The sequence below is a fragment of the Tyto alba genome, unplaced genomic scaffold (genome assembly GCF_018691265.1).
Source record: "Tyto alba isolate M040663 unplaced genomic scaffold, T.alba_DEE_v4.0 Super-Scaffold_23, whole genome shotgun sequence".
Taxonomy (NCBI): Eukaryota; Metazoa; Chordata; class Aves; order Strigiformes; family Tytonidae; genus Tyto; species Tyto alba.
The window spans coordinates 29,775,288-29,797,440 of NW_024881297.1; the positions used below are offsets into that span (position 1 = coordinate 29,775,288).

General features: G+C 66.9%; 3 protein-coding genes and 1 long non-coding RNA gene across 12 annotated transcripts; 2 read left to right on the plus strand and 2 right to left on the minus strand.

Moving 5' to 3' along the window:
* Nucleotides 1-904: 904 nt before the first annotated feature.
* On the plus strand, nt 905-2,649 carry SP7 (Sp7 transcription factor). The gene has a single exon (XM_042796477.1). It carries the CDS (start codon nt 1,274-1,276, stop codon nt 2,270-2,272), a length of 999 nt encoding a protein of 332 aa, XP_042652411.1. The 5' UTR covers nt 905-1,273; the 3' UTR covers nt 2,273-2,649.
* A 3,091-nt stretch (nt 2,650-5,740) lies between these two features.
* Nucleotides 5,741-15,073, plus strand: AAAS (aladin WD repeat nucleoporin). 6 transcript variants are annotated; one of them, XM_042796471.1, is made up of 16 exons: nt 5,912-6,121; nt 7,649-7,776; nt 8,249-8,304; nt 8,408-8,604; nt 8,948-8,994; nt 9,542-9,640; nt 10,463-10,606; nt 10,801-10,921; nt 11,512-11,636; nt 11,866-11,926; nt 12,110-12,200; nt 12,773-12,866; nt 12,992-13,059; nt 14,032-14,113; nt 14,461-14,545; nt 14,758-15,073. In XM_042796471.1, the coding sequence occupies exons 1-16, from the start codon at nt 5,969-5,971 to the stop codon at nt 14,896-14,898; spliced, it is 1,692 nt and encodes a 563-aa protein (XP_042652405.1). In that variant the 5' UTR covers nt 5,912-5,968; the 3' UTR covers nt 14,899-15,073. The 6 variants fall into 6 exon arrangements, with proteins under 6 accessions (XP_042652401.1, XP_042652402.1, XP_042652400.1 ...); XM_042796472.1 differs by having other exon boundaries at nt 5,913-6,121; nt 8,513-8,604; XM_042796467.1 differs by lacking the exons at nt 14,032-14,113; nt 14,461-14,545; nt 14,758-15,073 and adding an exon at nt 5,741-5,775 and having other exon boundaries at nt 5,987-6,121; nt 12,992-14,024.
* On the minus strand, nt 11,289-21,599 carry MYG1 (MYG1 exonuclease). Of its 2 annotated transcripts, none has more exons than XM_042796475.1 (8): nt 21,425-21,599; nt 20,300-20,412; nt 20,059-20,218; nt 19,711-19,860; nt 19,502-19,624; nt 17,842-18,023; nt 17,569-17,734; nt 11,289-11,743 (listed from the first exon to the last, which is right to left on the minus strand). In XM_042796475.1, exons 1-8 carry the CDS (start codon nt 21,587-21,589, stop codon nt 11,675-11,677), a joined length of 1,128 nt encoding a protein of 375 aa, XP_042652409.1. In that variant the 5' UTR covers nt 21,590-21,599; the 3' UTR covers nt 11,289-11,674. The 2 variants fall into 2 exon arrangements, with proteins under 2 accessions (XP_042652409.1, XP_042652410.1); XM_042796476.1 differs by having other exon boundaries at nt 11,648-11,746.
* LOC116959533 lies at nt 15,807-17,150 on the minus strand. Of its 3 annotated transcripts, none has more exons than XR_006165654.1 (2): nt 16,215-17,150; nt 15,807-16,077 (listed from the first exon to the last, which is right to left on the minus strand). It is a non-coding gene; the product is annotated as an uncharacterized LOC116959533 (long non-coding RNA). The 3 variants fall into 3 exon arrangements; XR_006165652.1 differs by having other exon boundaries at nt 15,807-16,080; XR_006165653.1 differs by having other exon boundaries at nt 15,807-16,103.
* Nucleotides 21,600-22,153: the final 554 nt, after the last annotated feature.

The window sequence follows — 22,153 nt, forward strand, 5'->3', positions numbered from 1 at the left end:
TTACCTCGGCTCTCGCGGCAGGGCAGCGTTCCCGGGGCACAGGCCTGGCCCTTGTTATCCTTGGAAAACGGGAGCGCGCTGCGGCCGCGGCCGGGGCCGGCTTAAAAATAGGAGCAATAACACGGCAAAAAGCGGGGGGGCGGACACCCCCCCCCCAAAAAAAAAAAAAAACAAACAACAACAAAAAAAAAAAACCAACAACAAAAAAAAAACCAAAAACAACCAAACCTGGAAAGCCACAAAGTAGAGGGATACATTTTTAAAAATAAAATAAAGGGAAAAACTGGGGTGATGGAGGGGGGGGGGGGCAGCTTGTGATGCCGGTCTCAGCCCGCGCAGCTGAAAGCCATGAAGGGCATAAAGCAGAGGAAGTCGCCCGGGGAGGGGGAGGCCACAGCGTAATTTGATTAAAAGGCCATAAAGGCAGAAGGAGCCGAGATTGGGAGGGGGGGAGGCCGGGGGTGGCGGGGAGGGGGCCCCCCGCTGCTGGCACAACCTGCTATTAGCCCTCGGAGAAGCCCCTGCGAGGATGCCTCTGCTCTGTGGGTGGAGATGGGGTGCTGTCAGCTCTGGGGGGGGGGGAAACTGAGGCACAGAGGGGGCGAGGAGCGCTGGGGGTGGTAGAAGCGGGGGGGTAGCCAGAGTGTGGGTGCTGCGTGGGGCTGGGCACCCCAAAACTGGGTGTCCCACTGCACTGGGTGCCCCATGGTGCTTGATACCCCAATAACGGGTGCCCCACAGTGCTGGGTGTCCCATTGCACTGGGTGCCCCCCAGTACTGGGTGCCCCATTGTGCCAGTTACCCCGTGGTACCAGTTGCACCATTGCCCTGGGTGCCCCCCAGCCCTGGACACCCTCCCCCCCTGGACTGGGTGACCCACTACACTGGGTGCCCCATTGCACCAGTTACCCCACTGCGCTGGTTACCCCATTGTACTGGGTGCCCCCCAGCATTGGATAACCCCCCCCTGGACTGGGTGCCCCATCGCACCGGTTACCCCATCGCACTGGTTACCCCACCGCACTGGTTACCCCATTGCACTGGGTGCCCCCCATCACTGAATACCCTCCCCCCCCGGACTGGGTACCCCACTACACCGGTTACCCCATCGCACCCGTCGCCCCGGGTGCCCCCCAGCACCCTAACACCCATCTCCCTCTTCCCGCAGGCCGCCGGGCGCCATGGCCCCCTGCCCCCGCTGACGTCTCCCCCACCACCTCGGGGTGCTCCCACCCACCGTCCCCCCCCTCCCGCCGCCGCCGCCGCCGCCGCCATGGGTGACTCCTACACCGCCGCCTTCCCCAGCGCCCCGGGGCTGCTCTCGCCCTCCGCCAGCCCCCAGGCGTCGCCCGGTCCCTACGGCCCCGACTACGGCCCCTTCGGCCACCCCTTCCCGGCACCCACGGGCGCCCAGGAGGTGCTGGGTGCCCCCGTGGTGGTGACAGCCAAGGGACACCCGCCGGGTGACTGCCTGCCGGGCGTCTACCCCTCGCTGGAGATGCCGCATCCCTACGGCTCCTGGTACAAGGGCGGCATCGGCGGGGGGCTGCCGGGGGGCTCGGGGCCGGCAGCGCCCTCCTGGTGGGACGTGCACCCCAACGGGGGGTGGCTGGGGGGGCCGGCGGGCGCCGAGGGGCTGCAGGGCTCGCTGCAGGGTCAACCCGCCCTCAGCCCCCCGCTTCCCACTTACGGCTCCGATTTCGGGGCTCTCAACCCCCCGCCTTACGCCGGGAACCCCGCCGCGCCCCCTCCCCCTAAACCCAACCCTTCGGGCGAAACCCCGAAGGGACCCCGCGGCGGTTCGGTCGGAGGGCGCCCGGCCTGCGATTGCCCCAATTGTCAAGAGTTGGAGCGTTTAGGGGGGCCGGGGGGGTCCCGAAGGAAGCCGGTGCACAGCTGCCACATCCCGGGCTGCGGGAAGGTGTACGGCAAAGCCTCGCACCTCAAAGCCCACCTGCGGTGGCACACGGGCGAGCGGCCCTTCGTCTGCAACTGGCTCTTCTGCGGGAAGCGCTTCACCCGGAGCGACGAGCTGGAGCGGCACGTCCGTACCCACACGCGGGAGAAAAAATTCACGTGCCTCCTCTGCAGCAAGCGCTTTACCCGCAGCGATCACCTCAGCAAGCACCAGAAAACCCACGCGGAAAGCGGGACCCCCAAAGCCGCCCCCGGTCCCGGCGGGGAGCAGCCCCCCGCTTCTCCTCGGCAGCCTCCGGCGTCTCCCGGGAAAGACGCCGGCAGCCCCGAGGCCGGTAGTTTGTTGGAGATTTGAGCCTTCGTCCTCCATCCTCATCCTCCTCTGCGCTGCTGGGGATATTTATTACGGGGTGCTGCCCCCCCCCCCCCCCCCCCAATCCTGCATCCCCCCCCGGGGCTGGCAGCAGCTCCTCGTTAGCAATTATAATTTATGTCTTAAATTATGGGGGGGCTCTCCGAGCACTCTGGGGCACATTTGGGGGGTGGGGGGTGTTGAGGTGAGACCCCCCCTCTTCCCCCCCCCCCCCCCCCCCCCCCACTTCTTCTTGCCCCCAAAACCTCACCGGCCGCCTCATGCCCCCGCACAGAGCTCAGGGACAGGGTTCACCCCTTCTCCTCCGCCTCCGGCCTCGTTAGCACGCCCGGTTCGTTAGGCACTAATGTAATGTACACCCCCCCCCTTTTTTAGCTGGCTGCCCCCCCCCCCCCCCAAACTTCAAAAAAAAAAAAAAGCAATAAAGGGATTGCTAAGGCGTGAAAGCCGAGCTGTGCCCCCTTCTCCTGCGCCGGGGGGGGGGGGCTGAGGCCGGGCGGCTTCGTCACACGGATGGGCTCTGCCTTCCTCCCGCGCGCCTCCTCCGCTGCAGCTACCAGTGCTCAAAGGGAAACTGAGGCACAGAAGGGACGTGGCCCCACTTGGATTCACTCTGTGTGTGTGTGTGTGTCCCTCCGCTCTCTGGGGGTGGCGGGAGCCCAGCAGGGTTGGGGACAATCTGGCTCTGTCCCCTTGTCCCCCCATCCCTGGGTCCCTGCACTGCCAGAGCCCCACGCCGCCCCACTCCTCGTGGCCCCGTACCCCTGCGGTCCCACATCCCTCTGCCCCCCATGTCCCCTCGTCCCCAGGACCCTGTGTCCCCAGAGCCCCCTCACCCCGAGTCCCTTGGTCCCCTGTCCCCATGTCTCCCCATTCCCTGGACCCCAGGGTCCCACGTCCCCATGGCCGTGTCCCCAAAATCCCATCGCCCCATGTCCCTGTGTCCCCAGGATCCCCTATCCCCATGTCCCCCATGTCCCCAAGACCCTGCGGTCCCACATCCCTCTGCCCCCCGTGTCCCCAGGACCCCGCAGCCCCACGTCCCCACGCTCAGGGATCTCCCAAAGCCACTTTCAGGGTCACGAGGGGACTTTTCCACCCGCACGCGGCGGCGGCGATGACGCCAGCCTCACCCCGCACACGTGTGTGCTCCCAGGCCATCCCATGCACAGGAACACGCGTGCGCACGGCCCACGCCCAGCTCAGCCCAGCCTTGCCTCGTGCCTCAGTTTCCCCACGGCAGCGCCGCGGCCGGGGGCCACGTGGCAGCGTGTGGGTGCGCGGTGGGGCCACGTGGTACCAAGGACACCCCAATTTTGGGTGCCACGGGCTGGCGGGGACCCCAACCCCCCTTGCCCTGAGCACACCCCCTGCACTCCCCCCGCCGCTACCCTGGGCTCCCGCCAGCCCTTTGATGCGCCCAGCCCCGGTTTGGGGCTTTTCTGGGGTTTTTATGAAAAAAAAAAACCCAAACAAAACACAAAAAAACCCCAAAAGCCACAGAAAAAGGCAAAGGGAGGTGGAAACGGGCTCCTGCGCCAACATGAAAGGGGGGGTGGGGGGGGGCAGCTGCTGGCACCCACTGCCCCATGGAGGGGGACGGGGACAGGGACAGCAGCGGGTCCCTGTGCCAGCGTGGCGGCCACCCCCGGCCACGTGCGCTAGCCCCGGGCTGAGTCACCGTGGCCACGGCTCCGCAGAGCTGGCCAGGCCCTGGGTGTCCCCAGGGAGGGGGGCAACACGCTCTGTGTGTGTGTGTGTGTGTGTCCCACCATGCAGGAAGGGGAAACTGAGGCACGGGGGGGTTGCCATGCCAACAGAGTGGCCGGAACCCAGTGGCCACCAGACAGAAGGGGACAAATACGCTCCCCCCCCCCCCCCCCAAGGATGGCTCCCGGGGGAATTTGGGCTGGAGGGTGCCGGCCCTCCTTAGAGCCCCCCAACTCTGGTCGCCCCTCCAATACAGGTTTGCTCTTTTTTGAGGTGTGTGTGTCGTCCCCCCCCCCAAAACAAAACAAACACCCACCACCCCCCCCCGCAGCCCCACTGCCGCTCGCCGTGGGTGGGCCAGTGCCAACGAGAGCATCCAGCCACGTCCCCGAGCCAAACCCCGACCCGGCGGCCACCGAGGGCTCGACCGCCCGGAGCCTCCCAAACCACGGAGCCCAAACTCATCCAACACCCCCCCCCCCCTTTGGCAGCACCAGATTTTCCTGCCCAAGGTGGGGGGGGGGGTTATTTTGGGGGGGTTTCAGCTCCCGCCGGCGGGTCCAAGGGAAGGGAAGCCACAAGGCCACGCCAGCCCTGCGGTGGTTCTGATGTCGGCGCCGGCCAAATCGTTGTCTCCTATCAAACCCCGCTCGCTCCGTAACGGGTGAGGAATGCAGGGCCCCCCGCCGCAGCCCCCCCCGCCGCAGCCTTTATTTAATATCCTGAAAAAATTAAAATAACTTTTGCGGCCGCTAAGGAAAACACAGAGATAAATATAATAAAAGCAAGCCGAAAACAGGAGGGGAAGGGAAATTGAGAGCCCCGAAAAGAGGAGCTGGGAGAGATCCAAGGAGGGGGTGGGCTGGGGGGGGGGGGGGGATTGGGGGGAGCGCAGCACCCACTGTGCTGCCTGGGGGGATGTGGGCACCCATGGGACCCGGGGGAGGGGGGGACATGGGCACCCACGGGACCCGGGTGTGGGGTTTGGGGGTACGCGGGCACCCACGGGACCCATACACGGGGCTGGGGGGGGGAACATGGTCACCCATGGGACCCTGGTTATGGGGTGGGGGGCACGTGGACACCCACGGGACGGAGGTAAGGGTTGGGGGGGGAGGACACACGGGAACCCACGGGGCACCGACACAGTCAGGTCCAGGGGTGGCACCCGTGGGACCCGTGCACAAGGGGGGCACCCACAGAAGGGAGCACACCCCCCACCCCAAAGCCCCCCGCGGGACCGTGCCCGGGGCACCCATAGGGGCGGGGGTGGGGCGGTGAGCGGGGCGCAAGAGGAGCGCGGGGACCCCACGGGGGGGGGGTGGGGGTGGGTGGGTGGGTGCAGGACACGGGGGTTCCCGGGGACCCCACGGGGGGGGGGGGTGTTTGGTTGCGCGTGAGCCCTTTCCCGCCTGAGCCCCGCTCAGGAACCACGTGACCCGCCGGCGCCACGCGCCGTTTCCCCGCCTCTCTTAAAGGGGCAATGACCCCCAGAGTTGTAGTGAGTGCGTGTGTGTGTGTGTGTCCCGCCAATTTATCACCATGCCTGACAGAGCAGGAACGCTTAATTCACCGAAGCGGGTTCTCCGAAGAGGGGGAGGACGAGCCGCGCAGTCACCGCAGCGGCAGACCCGCGATGGGGGGGGGGGAGTCTCACCCGCCGTGCGTGGGTGTGTGTCCCCACCAACTCCGCGCCGCGGCCCTTTTAATTCCTCCCCTCAACCCTCCCGCCGTCAGGGGGCGCGCGAGGGCGCCTGACCCTCGGCGGGAGGCGGGTGAGGGGCGATATGGCGGCCCCCGGCGGGGGGGGCACCGGGAGTTCTGGGAATGGGGGGGTCGGGCTGCAGCCAGCGCACTCCGGGGAGGGGGGGGGATGTGGAGAGTGAAAGGGGGGACCCCCCCCCCCCGGGGGGAGCTGAAGGGGAGGGGTTGGGGGGGGGCGGGGGGGGGTGTGTGTGTCAATTTGTCATGGCGTTTCGCCCCCAGCCCTGCGGCGGGATGTGCTCCCTGGCGCTGTTCCCGCCCCCGGCCCCCCCCGGGGACGTCACCCTCTACGAGTTCAATAACGCCTTGGTCTGCGGCCGCCTCCACCAGCCGCTGCCGCTCGCCTTCCAGAGCCAGGTGAGCCCCCCCCGCATCACCCCGCGCCCCCCTCACCCCCCTTCTGCCGAGGGGAACACCCCCCCCCCCTCACCCCCCCTTCTGCCGAGGGGAACACCCCCCCCTCACCCCCCCCTTCTGCCGAGGGGAACACCCCCCCCCCCCTCACCCCCCTTCTGCCGAGGGGAACACACACCCCCCCCCATCCCCCCTTCTGCCGAGGGGAACACCCCCCCCCCCACGCCCACCTTCTGCCGAGGGGAACACCCCCCCAAACACCCCCCCCTCACCCCCCCTTCTGCTGAGGGGAAACACCCCCCCCTCATCCCCCCTTCTGCTGGGGGTGCCACCCCCCCCTTCTGATGGGGGTAACACTGCCCTACCCCCCTTTTGCTGGGGGTGTCACTCCCCCCACCCCCTTTTTGCTGGGGGCAACACCCCCACCCCCCCCCCCGCCTCTGCTGGGTGTGTCACACCCTCCCCCCCCCCCAAGCTGGAGGTAACACCCCCCCATCCCCTTTCTGCTAGGGGTGTCAAGCCCCCCGCCCCCCCTCTTTTTGCTGGGGGGGTCACCCTCACACCCTTGGCTGGGGGTAACACCCCCCCTTCTGCTGGGGGTGTCGCCCCCCCCCCCCTTCCCCTTCTGCTGGGGGTGTCGCCCCCCCCCCCCCTTCCCCTTCTGCTGGGGGTGTCGCCCCCCCCCCCCCCCTTCCCCTTCTGCTGGGGGTGTCGCCCCCCCCCCCCCCTTCCCCTTTTGCTGGGGGTGTCGCCCCCCCCCTCCCCTTTTGCTGGGGGTGTCGCCCCCCCCCTCCCCTTTTGCTGGGGGTGTCGCCCCCCCCCTCCCCTTTTGCTGGGGGTGTCGCCCCCCCCCCCCCTTTTGCTGGGGGTGTCGCCCCCCCCCCCCCCCTTTTGCTGGGGGTGTCGCCCCCCCCCCCCTTTTGCTGGGGGTGTCGCCCCCCCCCCCCCCTTTTGCTGGGGGTGTCGCCCCCCCCCCCCCCTTTTGCTGGGGGTGTCGCCCCCCCCCCCCCCCCTTTTGCTGGGGGTGTCGCCCCCCCCCCCCCCCCTTTTGCTGGGGGTGTCGCCCCCCCCCCCCCCCTTTTGCTGGGGGTGTCGCCCCCCCCCCCCCCCTTTTGCTGGGGGTGTCGCCCCCCCCCCCCCCCCTTTTGCTGGAGGTGTTTCCCCCCCCGCCCCCCCTTTTGCTGGAGGTGTTTCCCCCCCTTTTGCTGGAGGTGTTTCCCCCCCCACCCCCGCCTTTTGCTGGAGGTGTTTCCCCCTCCCTCCCCTTTTGCTGGGGGTAACACACCCCACACCCCCCCCGGCTGGGGATAAGCCCCCCCCCCTCCCCTTCTGCTGGGGGTGTCACCCCGTACCCCCCCCCCCCTCCCCCCCCCAGTTTACCCACAGCCCTGAAGCAGCTGGGCTCACACCTGAGGGATTTCATCGTTCCTTTGCACCCCTCCTTTTCTCACCTCTGCAAAGCGGGGTGGGGGGGGTGGGGGCCCCCCCCCCAGCCCCGAGCTCGGCTCACGGCGGTTCCTGCGCTCGCAGCTCGCTGACCTGCCCGTCCTCAGCCTGCCCAAGGAAACCCTCAAGGCTCACAGCCGCCTGGAGCACAGCACCCGCCCGCCCTTCATCCACCACCGCGAATCCCTCTGGAAGAGGTGCCTCAGCGCCTGGTGAGTGCCCACAACCCACCCGCCCCCCCCCCAAAAAAAAACCCAAAACAGCCAGACCCAACGGCAGCCAAAACCCCGAGCTCCCTGTTCACCCTCAAACCCCCTTCCCCAGACCTGTCCCGCAGCCCCTTTGCTCTGGAACGTGGCGGGGGCCTCTCAGCCCCTTCAGTTCTCACCCACGAGCAGCGGGGAGGGCGCAGCCTCCTCCCGGGGCTGTGCAGCACCCCAGCTCTCGGCTCCCTGGGTGGGGGAGTTTTGGGGTGTCACAAATACAGCTGAGAGCTCAGCGTGGCGGGGGGGGGGGGGGGGGGTCCCACAGTCACAGGTGACCACAGTAAGTGTACCCCCCCCCCCCACCCAGTTGAGGGGAGAGCTGGTTTGGAAGCCCCAGGGTGGGTTTCGGCAGGGTTTTGAAGGGATGGGGGGATTGGTGGTCTGGGCTTCGTGTCGCTGACCGAGCTTTCCGCTGCAGGCGGGACGTGGGGCTGTGCGGGGTGCTGAAAGAGATCGCCGGCGCCGAGGAGGAGGGTGAGTCTGGGCCGCTCGCCGAGGACTCGGAGATCTCCTGGATCTCTCCTGGATCTCTCCGGATCAAGCTGTTGATCCTTCAGTTCCCTTCATCCCATCGCAGCCGCCCGTGCCTCCTCCTCCCAGCCGGTGCCGTGGCCTGAGCACCCAGGGCACCCGGCCTCTCGCCGAAGGTGTGGAAGGGCTGATGCTCCTTCCCTCCCCGCAGGGCTGCAGTGGGTGAAGACGGGCTCGAGCTACACGCTGGCCGTGTGCCACTGGCTCTCCTCGCTGCATGGCTCCCTCTTCCCTCACCTCTCGGTGAGTCTTTTGGGGATTATAACCCTCCTGCTCGGGGAGGCAGGCGCGTCCTGCGCGGGTTGGGATGGCGGGTGGGTGTTTCTCAGCTGAAAACACGGTGAAATATCCCTCCTGGTGGCGCTCAGCTGAAAACACTGCGGGTCTCCCTCGATAGAGGGAGGGGAACGGGCGCTGGGGAGGCGTTAGGGCAGCAAAGCGCTGCGAGAGGGACTGAAATCGAGGTGTGGGGAGAGGGAAGGGGGGGTTTGGACACAGCCGGGGTGGGGGGGGGGGTGGCCCTCACTGCTGTACCAGAGGCTCTCGTGTCTGGGCCTGGCTCAGCGTTAACTTTTCTCCCCCGAAGCTAACCAGCGAAGACATGATCGCGGCGTTCTCCCAGGCCGTGGACTGGTGAGTCCTGGGCGTTGCGAAACCACCGTGCGCGGGCGTCAGCAAAACCCTGCGAGAGGGGCTTACGGAGCTGAGCGAAGGGGCTGGGGGTACGAGGATGGGCTCGCCCCCTTTTTTTTTTTCCTTGTTTAATGCGTTCAGCATCCCCGTTAGACAGGTATTTCCCCATCCGGCTGCCCCAGTTTGTGGCCGACGGCGAGAGGCAGAGCGCGCCCTGTTGTTGCACGTGGAGGGGAACAGCATTAAACTAGATCAGGGCTTGGAAAATTCCTTCAAATACCGACCCTGGACTGTGCGTTACCCACCCCCTCAGCAGGATCCTGCAAAAAGTTGTTAGGGACGGGGAATTTGTCAGAGAAAATGGTCCAATTCTGCGGCGAAAAGGAAGTTTTATTTCACTGGTGGCTCTGGGAACTGCCTTTGTCGGCCTGGGGGGGGGCTGCTGGGTGGTCACGCGCGATGCCTGAGCGCCCATCGCCGCTGCCTTGAGCCGGGATCACGGGTGGGGTGCCTGGCGTGCCTCACCCCCCTCCCTCCCTCCCTCCAGGGCCGGCTGCACCGTCCGGGCCTTCGCCTGGCACCCCCACACCAGCAAGTTTGCCGTGGCTCTTCTGGACGACTCCATTCGGGTCTACAACTCCACCAGGTGAGGGCTGGGACGATCCTCCGGCACCGCTGGCCACGTCCCGGGAGCCGCCGCTCCTCGGGGGGGGTGGGGGGGTACCTCTGCAGCCCCCCTGCTCCCCGTTTCGCCCTCACGTCCCCCTCCAGCACGTCCCCAGGATTCCCCCCCCCAGGCGCCTCTGCCCTGCGCTGCCTCGGCGTTGGCGCGGGCTTCGCTCTCGCCGGCACCGTCTGTCCCCAAAACCTCTTGCTGTGCAGCAGGAGCTCTGTAAGGACACCTCCAAAATTCTCTGGCCTTACTTAAGCTTTGGGGTTTTTTTTTCCCCTCCCTGCTCTGTAGCTGCTGGGGCAGCCCGGGTGGCACACAGCCTGGCTGGCCTTGAGTCTCCTTTCTCCTCCAGGTCTCCCCGCTCCCCCAGGGCATGTAAAACCCTCCTCAGGAGAAGACTCTGCCGGCTGGTCCTGCAGCCCTCCCCGCGCCTCCCCCCCGAGGCATTCTCCCCCAGCTGGGATTTCAAGCCAGCAAGTGCCATCTCCCCCCGGGGCACGGCGCTTAATCGCATGAGGTGTGCTCTGGCTTGGTGCACGGCGCCGGTGTCACCTGCCTGGGATCTCCCCTGTCCCCCCCTTAAGGGAAGCAGGTCATGGCAGGGCACATCCCCCCCCGCCCCCCACGCTCCTCCCCTCCCTTTTCCCACTCGATGCTTTTAGCCCCCCCCCACTGCGGTCAGAGCTGGAGAGAGGACACTGGGAGACGGCGTGTGGCCCACCTCGGGCTGTGTGAGGACTCCCGCTCCCCCCCCCCCGTTTTCCCCTCTTGTCACCCCTCCCTCCTCCCCGCCAGCGCCACCATCCCCTCGCTGAAGCATCGCCTGCAGAGGAACGTGGCCGCCGTGGCCTGGAAGCCGCTCTGCGCCTCCATCCTCGCCGTCGCCTGCCAGACCTGCGTCCTGGTGTGGCACCTGGATCCCACCTCCCTCTCCACGAGGTGACAGCCCCGCGCGTCTCCCCCCCGGCCCTGCCGGAGGAGCGGGGAGTTGTTGCCAAGCCCCTCTGGGTCGGCGTCGGGTTAACGCCAGGCGGGTGCCCACCCTGCCGGGGGACGCAGCGCCGGCTCTCGGCGGCGCGTGGGCCAACCCTTCCCGCCATCAACCAGGGCGGTTTCTCCCTCTTTCCCTCCAGACCGTCGTCCGGCTGCGCTCAGGTGCTGTCCTACCCCGGGCACAGCCCTGTCACCAGCCTGGCCTGGGCTCCCAGCGGGGACCTGCTGCTTTCGGCGTCGCCGGTCGACACAGCCATGCTGGTGAGTAAGAGGTTGTAGGGCCTGGCGGGGGGTGTGTGTGTGGGGGGGGGGCTGGTTTGGGGATACCGGCACCGGGAACACACCGCGGGGTCACCGAGGGACAGTTTGGCTGCAGAACTGCTGGGGACAGGCGGCATTTCCTCAGGGGGTGGGTGGGTATTTCCCCATCGGCTGCCCCAGTTTGTGGCCGACGGCGAGAGGCAGAGCGCGCCCTGTTGTTGCACGTGGAGGGGAACAGCATTAAACTAGATCAGGGCTTGGAAAATTCCTTCAAATACCAACCCTGGACTGTGCGTTACCCACCCCCTCAGCAGGATCCTGCAAAAAGTTGTTAGGGACGGGGAATTTGTCAGAGAAAACGGTCCCATTCCGCAGCGAAAAGGAAGTTTTATTTCACTGGCGACTCTGGGAACTGCCTTTGTCGGCCTGGGGGGGGGCTGCTGGGTGACGGGCAGGCCCTGAATTTGAACCAGACCTGAAAGCATCAGCCTGTACTCCCCAAGCCACAGAAAAACTCCCCGAAAGCTGCGCTACCCGGTCAGCACGCGGGTCCTGGTGTCGTTCTCCTCCTCGTTGTCCCCCTCCTCCAGGTGTGGGACGTGTCCACCGAAAACTGCGTCCAGCTGCAGTGGTTTGGGGGTGGCGGTGTCACTTACTTGGCTTGGTCACCCGACGGCAGCAAGGTCCTGGCAGCCACTCCCTCCGCGGTGTTCAGGTGAGCTCCCGGCCGGCGAGACGTTTTCTTTCGGCCCTTCACGGTCGCTTCCGTTTGCTCCGAACCCGAGCGGACCCGGATTCCTGGCGTGCTCGCCGCTCCCCTTCCTACTGTGGAAAAAAAAAAAAAAAAAACGGGGCGGATCATCGGGTCTGATGTCTCGGGCTCCCCTCGGAGCAGCAGAATTTGGGGAGTCTGTCTCGCTCACTTTCGTCTGTGTCTCTTGCAGAGTGTGGGAGGCTCAGATGTGGACGTGCGAGCGCTGGCCCACTATCAAGGGACGCTGCCAGGTAGGACCGGGGGGGGGCATTTCCCACCCGGGCGGGGCAGACGGCGTCTCTAAAGCCCTCGGGGGGGGGCCTGGAGGGTGTTTTTCCTAAAACTCCCCCCCCCCGTTTCCAGCTGGCTCCTCTGGAAGCCGCCACCCCCGCCGGGCCGGGGAGCGGGTGTTAACGTGGCTCCGTGTCCCGCAGACGGGGTGCTGGAGCCCTGACGGCAGCCGGCTGCTCTTCACGGTGCTGGGCGAGTCCGTCATCTACTCCTTGTCCTTCTCCGAGTACCGGGGTGAGTCCGGGCGAAGCTTTCTGAGAGCTGGCAGCTGGGCCCCGAGCGATCCTCTTGCTTTTGGCTGCGGCTGGGCTTGGCCAGATGGGCTTTTTGTTTATCAGCGGCGTTTCCCGGCCTGCTGGCCATGAAAGGATGGAGGCAAAGCCAGGACACGCAGGGGGAAGGGGGTCTCAGGGGTGGGGGGGTTCTCTCAAAGCACAGAATCTCGCTGCTGTTGGATTTTTTTTTTTTTTTTCCCCCCCGTGCGTTGCTTCTTGCTCCCAGTTACGATCTCACAGTCACAAATGGTTCGCGGGGGAACTCGTCCAGCGGGTTAACTGCCCAGCTCGCGTGGCTTTTTTCCACGGAGGTGGCTGGTCCTGATGCTTGTCGAGGGGAAACCTCCCCTCTCGCCCAGCCCAGACACAGGCCGATGCTGCTGGGGTAGCAGCGCGTTGCTCCGCAGCTGCTTGAAGAAACGGACATAAATCACCTGTCACTCGGGGAAATAAAAGGGTGATTTAGGGAGCGAGATGACGCAGGTAGTAATTCGAGCGCGAGACGAGAAGTGACCAGGCTCTTTACTTCAGGGGAGACACAAGGGCAAGTTGGAGGCTCAAAAACAGCTTCAATCGTAGCAGATCTGTCCGAGACCACCTTCGAGACGCTCTACGGGGAGGAGAGGTGGGTCTGGCTGCAGCACCTGGGAGCTGGCGAGGGGGGTCTGTGCCCCCCCGGCACTGGAAGGAGGTGGGGGGGGGTGTGTGTGTGGAATTTCAGCATTTCACTGCTGCTCGTGCCGGTTTCAGGATCGGAGGAGAAGTCCATTCCATGGTGTGGGACCCCACCGGCCAGCGGCTGGCAGTGATCATCAGAGGTAAGCGCTGCCCGTCCCGGCGCTGGGCTTTGTCCCCAAATCCCCCCTCCCCGCTGGCAGGAGGGGCTCAAAAACCCCGCGGGGGTGAGGTTGGGAAGGCAGCGCCCACCCTCCATCCTCCCTCACCGTGCCTCCGCATCCTTCGCAAAGGGATGAATCCCGAGTTCCCTCCCCACCTCCAGTGGGATGAATCGCCCCTCCCAACCCCCCCCCCCCCCACACCCAGCAAGGGCTCGGTGTTCCCACAGCGCCCGCGTTACACCTGGAGCCTCACTGGGGCCTCCTGGCTCCGTTTTTTTAGGAGCAGCCCCTGGGATAATCGAGCCATTCAGGCTCTCCTGGACGTGCTGCGCTCCGAGACAAAGCGGAGCTTTGAGGGAGCACCGAGACACGGTGCTGGGGGGATGCTGCTGCCTCGGGCTCCCTCTCTGCCCAGGGTGACAGACGAGAGCTGATGGGCCCATGCGGGAGCTCGGGGTTTTCTCGCCGTGCTTAAAGCTGGGGGGGGGGGGGAAGCCCGAGGGTACCGGGACTCCTGGAGCTGGCACCCCCCCCCGCCCTCCACACGGGTCCTGTGAGGCTCTTGGTGCTGAAACTGCGATGGGACGGAGAAAAACCGTCACGCTGGAGAGACGGGGCCCCCACGTCATGCCTGAGGGGCTGGGGTGCTGCCGAAGCAGCTGCCTCAGCTCTTGCCCAGACCCTTTTTGCCCCAACCTAGCTACCCGAGACCTCAGAGCTGCCTTTAAATCCCTGAAGGGTCTTTTGAGAGCCCCACCCTGGGATCCCACTACGCAGTCCGCAGCCGGCTTTTCCCCCCCGCCTCGGTGGCTCCCTGCCCCGGTCTCTGCGGCGTCCAGCTGCTCCCCACAAAAACCTGACCTCCGCGTCCCTGGTCCGGCCTCGAGGGGCCCGTCTGTGCCGTCCTTCGGACGAGGGGAAGCCTCACTGCTCCTCCTCTCCCTCCCGCAGGGAACGCCGACGCTCCCGGCAGCCGGGCGGTCATCGCTGTGTTCCGCACCCGCAACAGCCCCGTGTTTGAGCTCCTGCCGTGGTGCGTAGCGGCGGGTGGGTTGGGGGGGGGGTGTGAACACCAGCAATCCCCCCGGGGCCTGGTGGGAAGAGCAAAAACCCACCTCGGGAGCCGAGGAACGCTGCCGTCCTGTGCTCCTGCTTCAGGCTTTAGCACCCTTTAACCCCCCAATCGGTTGCGTTTTGGCCATATCGTCCGTTACCCGCCTCAAAAAAAAACCCTTTTTGCTTCAGGTTTCCCTTGCCTGATGCTTCCCGGCGGGGCCCAAACCTCTCTGCTTAACCCCAGGCTGCCCCGAAAGCGCCGCGTTTTCCCGGTGCGACCGAGGGTGTCCGTGCCGTAACCGCGGCTTTGCCTTCTTCCTCCAGCGGTTTCCTGCGAGGCGAGCACGGCGCGCAGCCCCAGCTCATCGCCTTCCACCCCTGCTTCACGAAAGGTGCCCTCCTGACCGTGGTGAGTTGGCAGCCCCCGGTTTCGACAGCGCTTCTCGGGGCTCCCCGTGGCTCAAGCCAGAGGGTGGAAAAACCTCCTCCCGCTGTCCCCCCCGGGAGAGGTGGTGGTGGGGGGAAGGTGTCTGTGCTGGGATCAGAGGGCGATTGCTTGGACCCTCATCCCCTGCCACGTCCTGTACTCCTCTTCCTCCCCCCGTCCTCTTCCCCCACCAGTGCTGGTCCACGGGGAAGATCAGCCACGTCCCCTTCTTCTTCGTGAGCGCCCACGTGCCCTGCGCCAGCCCCGGCCGCAGCCCGCTCACCGTCATGGCCAGCGCCAGCGTGCGGGAACAGCCTCTCTTCTCAGAGCTGTGACAACACCCAAGCGGCCTCTTCCCGAAAAGCCGGTGCTGGGACGTTCCCCCCCACACCCTCCATCCTCCTCCTCGGACCCACGGCGCAGCCTCAGGTGCCTTTAGTACCCCCCCGGGGGGGGCTCCCAGCTCGCGGGGCTGGTGCGGTTACAGATTAAAGCCGGCTCTCTCCCCTCGCCTTCTCCAGGCCTTGCTCTTTGGGGGGGGGGGGGGGGGGGCTGAAATTTTTGTGTGGGGTGAGTCCTCCCAAGTCTTGTGGGTCTGGGGGCGCTCCTGGGGCTCTGGTGCTGCTTTTTGATGTCAAAAAGAGCCAGGGATGAACCTGCAGGAGAACATCCCTCCCCCGTGCCTTAAATCCGTTTTAATGAAGGCAGCAGCGTGGGCGGCTCAGGGTGGGGTTGGGGGTTAAAGAGCTGCTGCCCCCCAGGAAAGGTGAGGGCAGAGGGGGCTGAGGGGTCCTGGGCTTTGCCTCGAGGAGGGGGGAGAATCGCCCGAAGGGGAACTAAAAACTTTGGGGGTCCCTAAAAACCAAACCCTGGGCCCTTTGGGGCTGTGACTGCTGCTCGTGCCGGCCCACGTGAGCCCAACCTGCGCCAAAGCTGGGGGGGGGGGGGGGGGGGGGGAGCAACTGGGCCACCCCCCGGCCCAGAGTGGGGATTAAGGGGGGGGGGCAGCGTGGTTAAACCCCGGGATTACATGTGGTTAATCCCCAGGATTACACTGTCATAGCTCTGCTAAAGCCTGGGGTATGGAGATGATGGGGAGAGCAGGGGCTCCCCGCTCCCCCCTATACCCCCAGCTCTTCAGCCACCCCCAGGACCCCCCCAACCCCCCCCCCCAAGCAGGGCAGGGAGGGCAGCAGGGAGCGGAGCTGAGCCTGAGGATACGGGGTAAAAACAGGGTACGAACCCACTCCCGGGGCAGGTCTGGGGGGGCTTCACCCCCTCGGGGCTCTCCGGTTCGCTGCTGGTGATGGCTGGGGCCGGCGGCGCCTCAGGGGATGGTGCTGAGCGGCTCTTCCTCACCCTCCTCCTCTTCCTCGGGGCTGGGACGGTGCTGAGCGGCTCTTCCTCACCTTCCTCCAGGCTGGGATGGTGCTGAGTGGCTCTTCCTCACCTTCCTCCTCCTCCTCCTCAGGGCTGGGACAGTGCTGAGCCTCAGAGGACAGTGCTGAGCGGCTCTTCTCTTCCTCACCCTCCTCCTCCTCTTCCTTGGGGCTGGGAGGGTGCTGAGCCTCCGAGGATGGTGCTGAGCAGCTCTTCCTCACCCTCCTCCTCTTCCTTGGGGCTGGGATGGTGCTGAGCAGCTCTTCCTCACCCTCCTCCTCCTCGGGGCTGGGAGGGTGCTGAGCCTCAGAGGATGGTGCTGAGCGGCTCTTCCTCACCCTCCTCCTCCTCCTTCGGGCTGGGACGGTGCTGAGCCTCAGAGGACAGTGCTGAGCGGCTCTTCTCTTCCTCACCCTCCTCCTCCTCTTCCTCGGGGCTGGGATGGTGCTGAGCGGCTCTTTCTCACCCTCCTCTTCTTCCTTGGGGCTGGGATGGTGCTGAGCAGCTCTTCCTCCTCCTCCTCGGGGCTGGGAGGGTGCTGAGCCTCAGAGGACGGTGCTGAGCAGCTCTTCCTCCTCCTCCTCCTCCTCCTCCTCGGGGCTGGGAGGGTGCTGAGCCTCAGAGGACGGTGCTGAGCGGCTCTTCTTCCTCCTCCTCCTCCTCCTCGGGGCTGGGCGGGTGGCGGGGCAGCGCCCGCAGGTACTCGAGGTGCAGCCGGCTCTGGGCTCGGCTCTGGGCTCGGCTCCTCCGGACGTACCGGCCCACGTAGGCGAGGACGGCGCCGAGCCACCCGCCCACGGCCACCAGCACCCCCAGGTCGGGGGCCCGCGCCCGCCCGCCCCCCGCCCCCGTCTCGTTGCGGCTGCTGGGGGGGGGCAGCACTGGGGGGGCCCCCCCTGGGCACCGGCAGCCCCAGGGGCAGCCGGGCAGCCCCAGCGCTACCAGGAGCAGCCAGGCTGCCGGCATCGTGTCACTGGAACAGACTGGATTCGAGTGGGGGCTCGGGGGGGGGAGGGTGTGTGTGTGTGGTGTGTCCCCCCCCCTCTTTGTACTCCCAGATGTGCAGTTTCGTGGCGGGGGGTGGGGCGGGGGGGGTGTTCCTCCCCCAGTCTCCCAGCGTTGGGTGGTGATGCCTGCGCCCCCCAGCTGCACCCCAATTCCCAGCCCCTTGCACCCCCCTGTCCCTGCGCCCCAAGGACACCCTGACCCCCCCTCCACCCCCCCGCAGCTCCTGTTGCCTCAGCAGCGCACGCACTGGGAACACGCTGGTTTTTACTGGTGTTGGGAACCCAGCGGCAGCAGACAGATAACAAAAATGGGGACAGTCTTCAGAGAAACGGATCCACGAGTCTCTGGGTTTGGGCTGTGACTGGGCTCGCCCCAGTCCAGCACTGGGACTGGGAGCAGGGATCCCCCCCGGGGGATCCTGGGCCCCCCCCCTGCCCCCAGCCAGCTCCATTATCACATCCCACTGTGCTCCCGTGACATGTGTCGAGCGGGGCCGGTCTCAGCCACCCCCAGCCGCAGTCTCTGGAACCTCCCACGCTGGGCAAGGGCTTCTTTTTTTTTTTTTTTGGGGGGGGGTGACCCGTGCTGGGAGGGGCTCATCCGCTCTGCACCCCCACCTCGTGCCGCTGCGCCAGCGTCCGCCGGGCCATCTCCAACGCCCCCTCCCGCGTCCGGTTGCCTCCGATGAAGCCGCTGGCGTGTACGAAGACGCAGCCGGGGATGCCAGCGAGCTGGGACAGCGCCTCATCCCGGACACCTCGCCAGGGCTCGGGGAGAGGGAGGCTGCAGGATTGGGGAGGGGGTGGGACGTTGGGTGAACCCCTGCCCCTGGAGGAGGCGGGGGACACGGACACACACACACTGCTGGGTGGGGGGCAGATGGGTCTTACCGGCTCTGGAAGGTGTGTGGCCCCGCCGGGACGCTCTGCACCCGCCACTGCCCGCTGCGGTCGGGGAAAAGCACGAGCTGGAGGGGCTGGGGCAGCGCCAGCTCCTGCTCCAGGCTGAGGACGTGCTCCTTCCAGGGACAGCCGCCCCGCGGGAACTCCAGCACCGCCCCGCTCGCGTCCACCTGGGGACACGTGGACACGCTGGGCACAGGGCGGGGGGGGGCCTGCCCCCCCCCCAGCCCTCCCCTGCCTCAGTTTCCCCACCCCGATCCACGGGCATTGGGTGCTGGGCGCTCCGCTGAGCCTGCACGGGGAGCTCTGGGGGTGCAGGGCACAGGGTGATGGGGGGTAGATGAGGATCTCGGGGTGCGGGGGGGTGGCGGGCGGGGCTATAGGGTCATGCGTGGGGCTCTGGGTGTGTGCAGCTATCCCTGGGTATATAGGGCACAGGAGGGGGAGCACGGTCGTGTGTAGGGGTATGGGGAGAAGGGGGGGGTGCATGGCCATGTATAAGGCTATAGGGGCACAGGAGGGGGTGCACAGTCGTGTGTAGGGGTATGGGGAGAAGGGGGGGGTGCATGGCCATGTATAAGGCTATAGGGGCACAGGAGGGGGTGCACGGTCGTGTGTAGGGGTATGGGGAGAAGGGGGGGTACAGAGCCATCTGTAAGGCTATAGGGGCACAGGAGGGGGTGCACAGTCGTGTGTAGGGGTATGGGGAGAAGGGGGGGGTGCATGGCCATGTATAAGGCTATAGGGGCACAGGAGGGGGTGCACAGTCGTGTGTAGGGGTATGGGGAGAAGGGGGGGGTGCATGGCCATGTATAAGGCTATAGGGGCACAGGAGGGGGTGCACAGTCGTGTGTAGGGGTATGGGGAGAAGGGGGGGGTGCATGGCCATGTATAAGGCTATAGGGGCACAGGAGGGGGTGCACGGTCGTGTGTAGGGGTATGGGGAGAAGGGGGGGGTGCAGAGCCATCTGTAAGGCTATAGGGGTACAGGAGGGGGTGCACGGTCGTGTGTAGGGGTATGGGGAGAAGGGGGGGGTGCACGGCCATGTATAAGGCTATAGGGGCACAGGAGGGGGTGCACGGTCGTGTGTAGGGGTATGGGGAGAAGGGGGGGGTGCATGGCCATGTATAAGGCTATAGGGGCACAGGAGGGGGTGCACAGTCGTGTGTAGGGGTATGGGGAGAAGGGGGGGGTGCATGGCCATGTATAAGGCTATAGGGGCACAGGAGGGGGTGCACAGTCGTGTGTAGGGGTATGGGGAGAAGGGGGGGGTGCATGGCCATGTATAAGGCTATAGGGGCACAGGAGGGGGTGCACGGTCGTGTGTAGGGGTATGGGGAGAAGGGGGGGGTGCATGGCCATGTATAAGGCTATAGGGGCACAGGAGGGGGTGCAGAGCCATCTGTAAGGCTATAGGGGCACAGGAGGGGGTGCAGAGCCATCTGTAAGGCTATAGGAGCACACATGGCTGTGTGTCGGGGTATAGGAGGGGGTGCACAGGGTTATGGGCTGCAAGGGGTTCCCTGGACCGCGCAGGGCGGTTTATACCGAGGGGAGCTGGCCGCCCCTCACCCCAATGCTCCCCCTCCAAACTTTCAGACCCTCCCCCCCGCTCTCCTCTCCCCCCCAAAGTGGCCCAGCGGGTACCTCAAAGCGCCGCCGGACAGCCTCCTCCACCAGCGCCCGCGCGGGCAGCCAGGCGTGCCGGTAGTAGTCGAGTCGCTCCATGAACTCGCTCCCGACCAGCTCCAGCGCCCGCTTGAACCCCCGCTGTGGGGACACGGGGGAGGCTGAAGCAGGGGTGACCCCCCCCCCCCAGCCCCCACTGCGCCCCACGCCACGTTCCCCACCCTCACCTCGGTGTCCTGGTCGGGGTCGTTCCAGCGGGGGTTCAGGTGACCCACGCGGGCGCTGAGGGTGGTGGTGAGGGCGTAGCGGGGCTCCCCCTCCGCCTGCGCGATGCCGTTGTCGATGGCATCGATCTCCTCCACGAAGTTCTCGTACAGCTGCCGACGGAGCGGGGGACAAGGGGGGTCAGCCCAGCTGCGCACCAGGAGCTTGAACGAACCGGTCCCCAATTCTACGGGGTCCCTCTCTGAGAGCGTTTTTACGGGGTGACGCCGCCAAGGAGAAGCCCTGGGAGAACTGTGCGGCACTGGCGGGGTTAGAGCCCCCACCCAGACCCTCCCAGTTCCCCCCAGTACCTTATCGTAGAGCGCTGTCACGACAGGGCTGTCCTCCGGCTGCTCCAGGAGCCCCGCGAGGATTTGGGAGCCAAAGTGGCAGTAAACCAACCCGGCGCTGCTGAGCTTCGTGGTCCAGGGCTTCTCGGGCCGGAGGCTCCTCATGGATTGTGTGAAGGACCTGTGGGGCCACGGAGTCAGCCCCGAGGGACCCCCGGAATCCAGGGGACCCCGGTTTGTGGCGCCAGGGGGGCGGTCTCACCTCTGGTGATGGTCGTAGCGGTGTCGCTCGGGGTCGTACTCGCCCCCTACGTCCACCACCACGTCGCATTGGGCCAGGCGCTGGGGGTCCCGGGTGCGCACCAGCTCTGCATCCTGCCGGGGGGGGCGGAGTGAGGTTGGGGACCCCCCAACCCCAGGAGTGACTGGGGATCCCCCAGAGCTGCCCCTGGTGAGAGCAGGGACCCCGAGGAGGGATGGAGACCTTAAGGGTGACCCCCCCCCCCCAGGTGGGACTAGGGACCTTGAGGGAAGACTGGGGGCCCAAAGGGTGACCCCTGGGTGGGGCCAGAGACCCCCAAGAGGGACTGGGGACCCAAAGGGTGACCCCCAGGTGGGACTTGGGACCCCAAGGAGGGACTGAGAACTTAAGGGTGACCCCCAAGTGGGACTGGGGACCCAAAGGGTGGTCCCAGGAGTGACTGGAGACTCTGAGGAGGGACTGAGAACTTAAGGGTGGCCCTCAGGTGGGACTGGGGACCTCGAGGGAGGACCGGGGGGCCAAAGGGTGGCCCCTGGGTGGGGCCAGAGACCTCCAAGAGGGATCGGGGACCCAAAGGGTGGCCCCTGGGTGGGGCCAGAGACCTCCAAGAGGGACTGGGGACCCAAAGGGTGGCCCCTGGGTGCGGCCAGAGACCTCCAAGAGGGATCAGGGACCCAAAGGGAGGTCCCAGGTGTGACCGGAGACCCCGAGGAGGGACTGAGAACTTAAGGGTGGCCCCCAGGTGGGACTGGGGACCTTGAGGGAGGACCGGGGGCCCAAAGGGTGGCCCCTGGGTGCGGCCAGAGACCCCAAGAGGGATCGGGGACCCAAAGGGAGGTCCCAGGTGTGACCGGAGACCCCGAGGAGGGACTGGGGAACCTACGTGCGGCCCCTGGATGAAACCTGGGACCCCCGAGTGGGACCGGCGACCCGAAGGGTGGCCCCCGGGGGTGACCGGGAACCTCGAGCGCTGACCCCAGGTACCGGGGAACCCCGCCGGGGGACTGGGCAGCTAAACCCGTCCCGAGGAAGGACGCGGGACCTGGCGGCGCGGGGTGCTCAGGGTGTCCCCGTCCCGCCGCTGGGAGGGGGCCCGAGCCCCGGCCCCGCCGCTCGGTGCCATACCCGGTAGCGGGGCAGGAGGCGCAGCAGGTAACAGGCCAACACCTCGTCGCAGTGGAAGGTGCCGTCGTGGGTGCCGATGCGCGGGGCGGGCCCGGCCCGGCCCAGGCCCCCGGTGCCTACGGAGGCGGCCATGACGCGGGCGGCGCTCCGCATCCTGCTACGCATGCGCGGCCCCGCCGCGCCGCAACTGCGCATGCGCCTCGCCGGAACTGCGCATGAGCCGCACCCCCCGCACAGCGCATACGACGGCAGCCTCCCGCGCATCGGCTCGTTTTCAATCTGCGCATGCGCCAGCCCTCCCCCCGTCCCTCCTCGCCGCTCTGCGCATGCGTCGGCCCCGCCCGCGCCCCGCCGGCTTTGCGCATGAGCCAACCTCGCCCTCCTGCCATCTCCGCCCTGTCCGCGCCCTCCCGCACTGCGCATGCGCCACCCCACCCCGGTCCCCGCCCCTCCTCTATGCGCATGCGACACCCCCGCCCCACCCGGCACACGCCTTGGCGTGACTACGCATGCGCCGGCTTGCCCCGCCCGACACCTACTGCGCGCGCGCAGTGCGTGCAGCGCTGTGGGGGCGTGACTAAGGCGGGGCCTTGGGGAGGACCCGCCCCCTCCCGGGGCGCCCAGCGGCGTGGGGACGGACAGACGGACGGACGCGGGGCTGTACCGGGACACAGACACGTGCAGGGACGGGACGGCCCACGCGGACACCTCAGCCATTCCCCACACCCC

Excerpts from the sequence above, each read along its gene's own strand:
- SP7 (XM_042796477.1), top strand. The coding sequence starts at position 1,274 with ATGGGTGACTCCTACACCGCCGCCTTCCCCAGCGCCCCGGGGCTGCTC.
- AAAS (XM_042796466.1), top strand. The coding sequence starts at position 5,969 with ATGGCGTTTCGCCCCCAGCCCTGCGGCGGGATGTGCTCCCTGGCGCTG. Across the intron at positions 7,777-8,248 it reads AAGAGGTGCCTCAGCGCCTG|GCGGGACGTGGGGCTGTGCG; the intron begins GTGAGTGCCCAC and ends TTTCCGCTGCAG. Across the intron at positions 9,641-10,462 it reads CGGGTCTACAACTCCACCAG|CGCCACCATCCCCTCGCTGA; the intron begins GTGAGGGCTGGG and ends CCTCCCCGCCAG.
- MYG1 (XM_042796475.1), bottom strand. The coding sequence starts at position 21,589 with ATGCGTAGCAGGATGCGGAGCGCCGCCCGCGTCATGGCCGCCTCCGTA. Across the intron at positions 20,219-20,299 it reads CGCTACGACCATCACCAGAG|GTCCTTCACACAATCCATGA; the intron begins GTGAGACCGCCC and ends GTGGCCCCACAG. Across the intron at positions 19,861-20,058 it reads TGACAGCGCTCTACGATAAG|CTGTACGAGAACTTCGTGGA; the intron begins GTACTGGGGGGA and ends CTCCGTCGGCAG.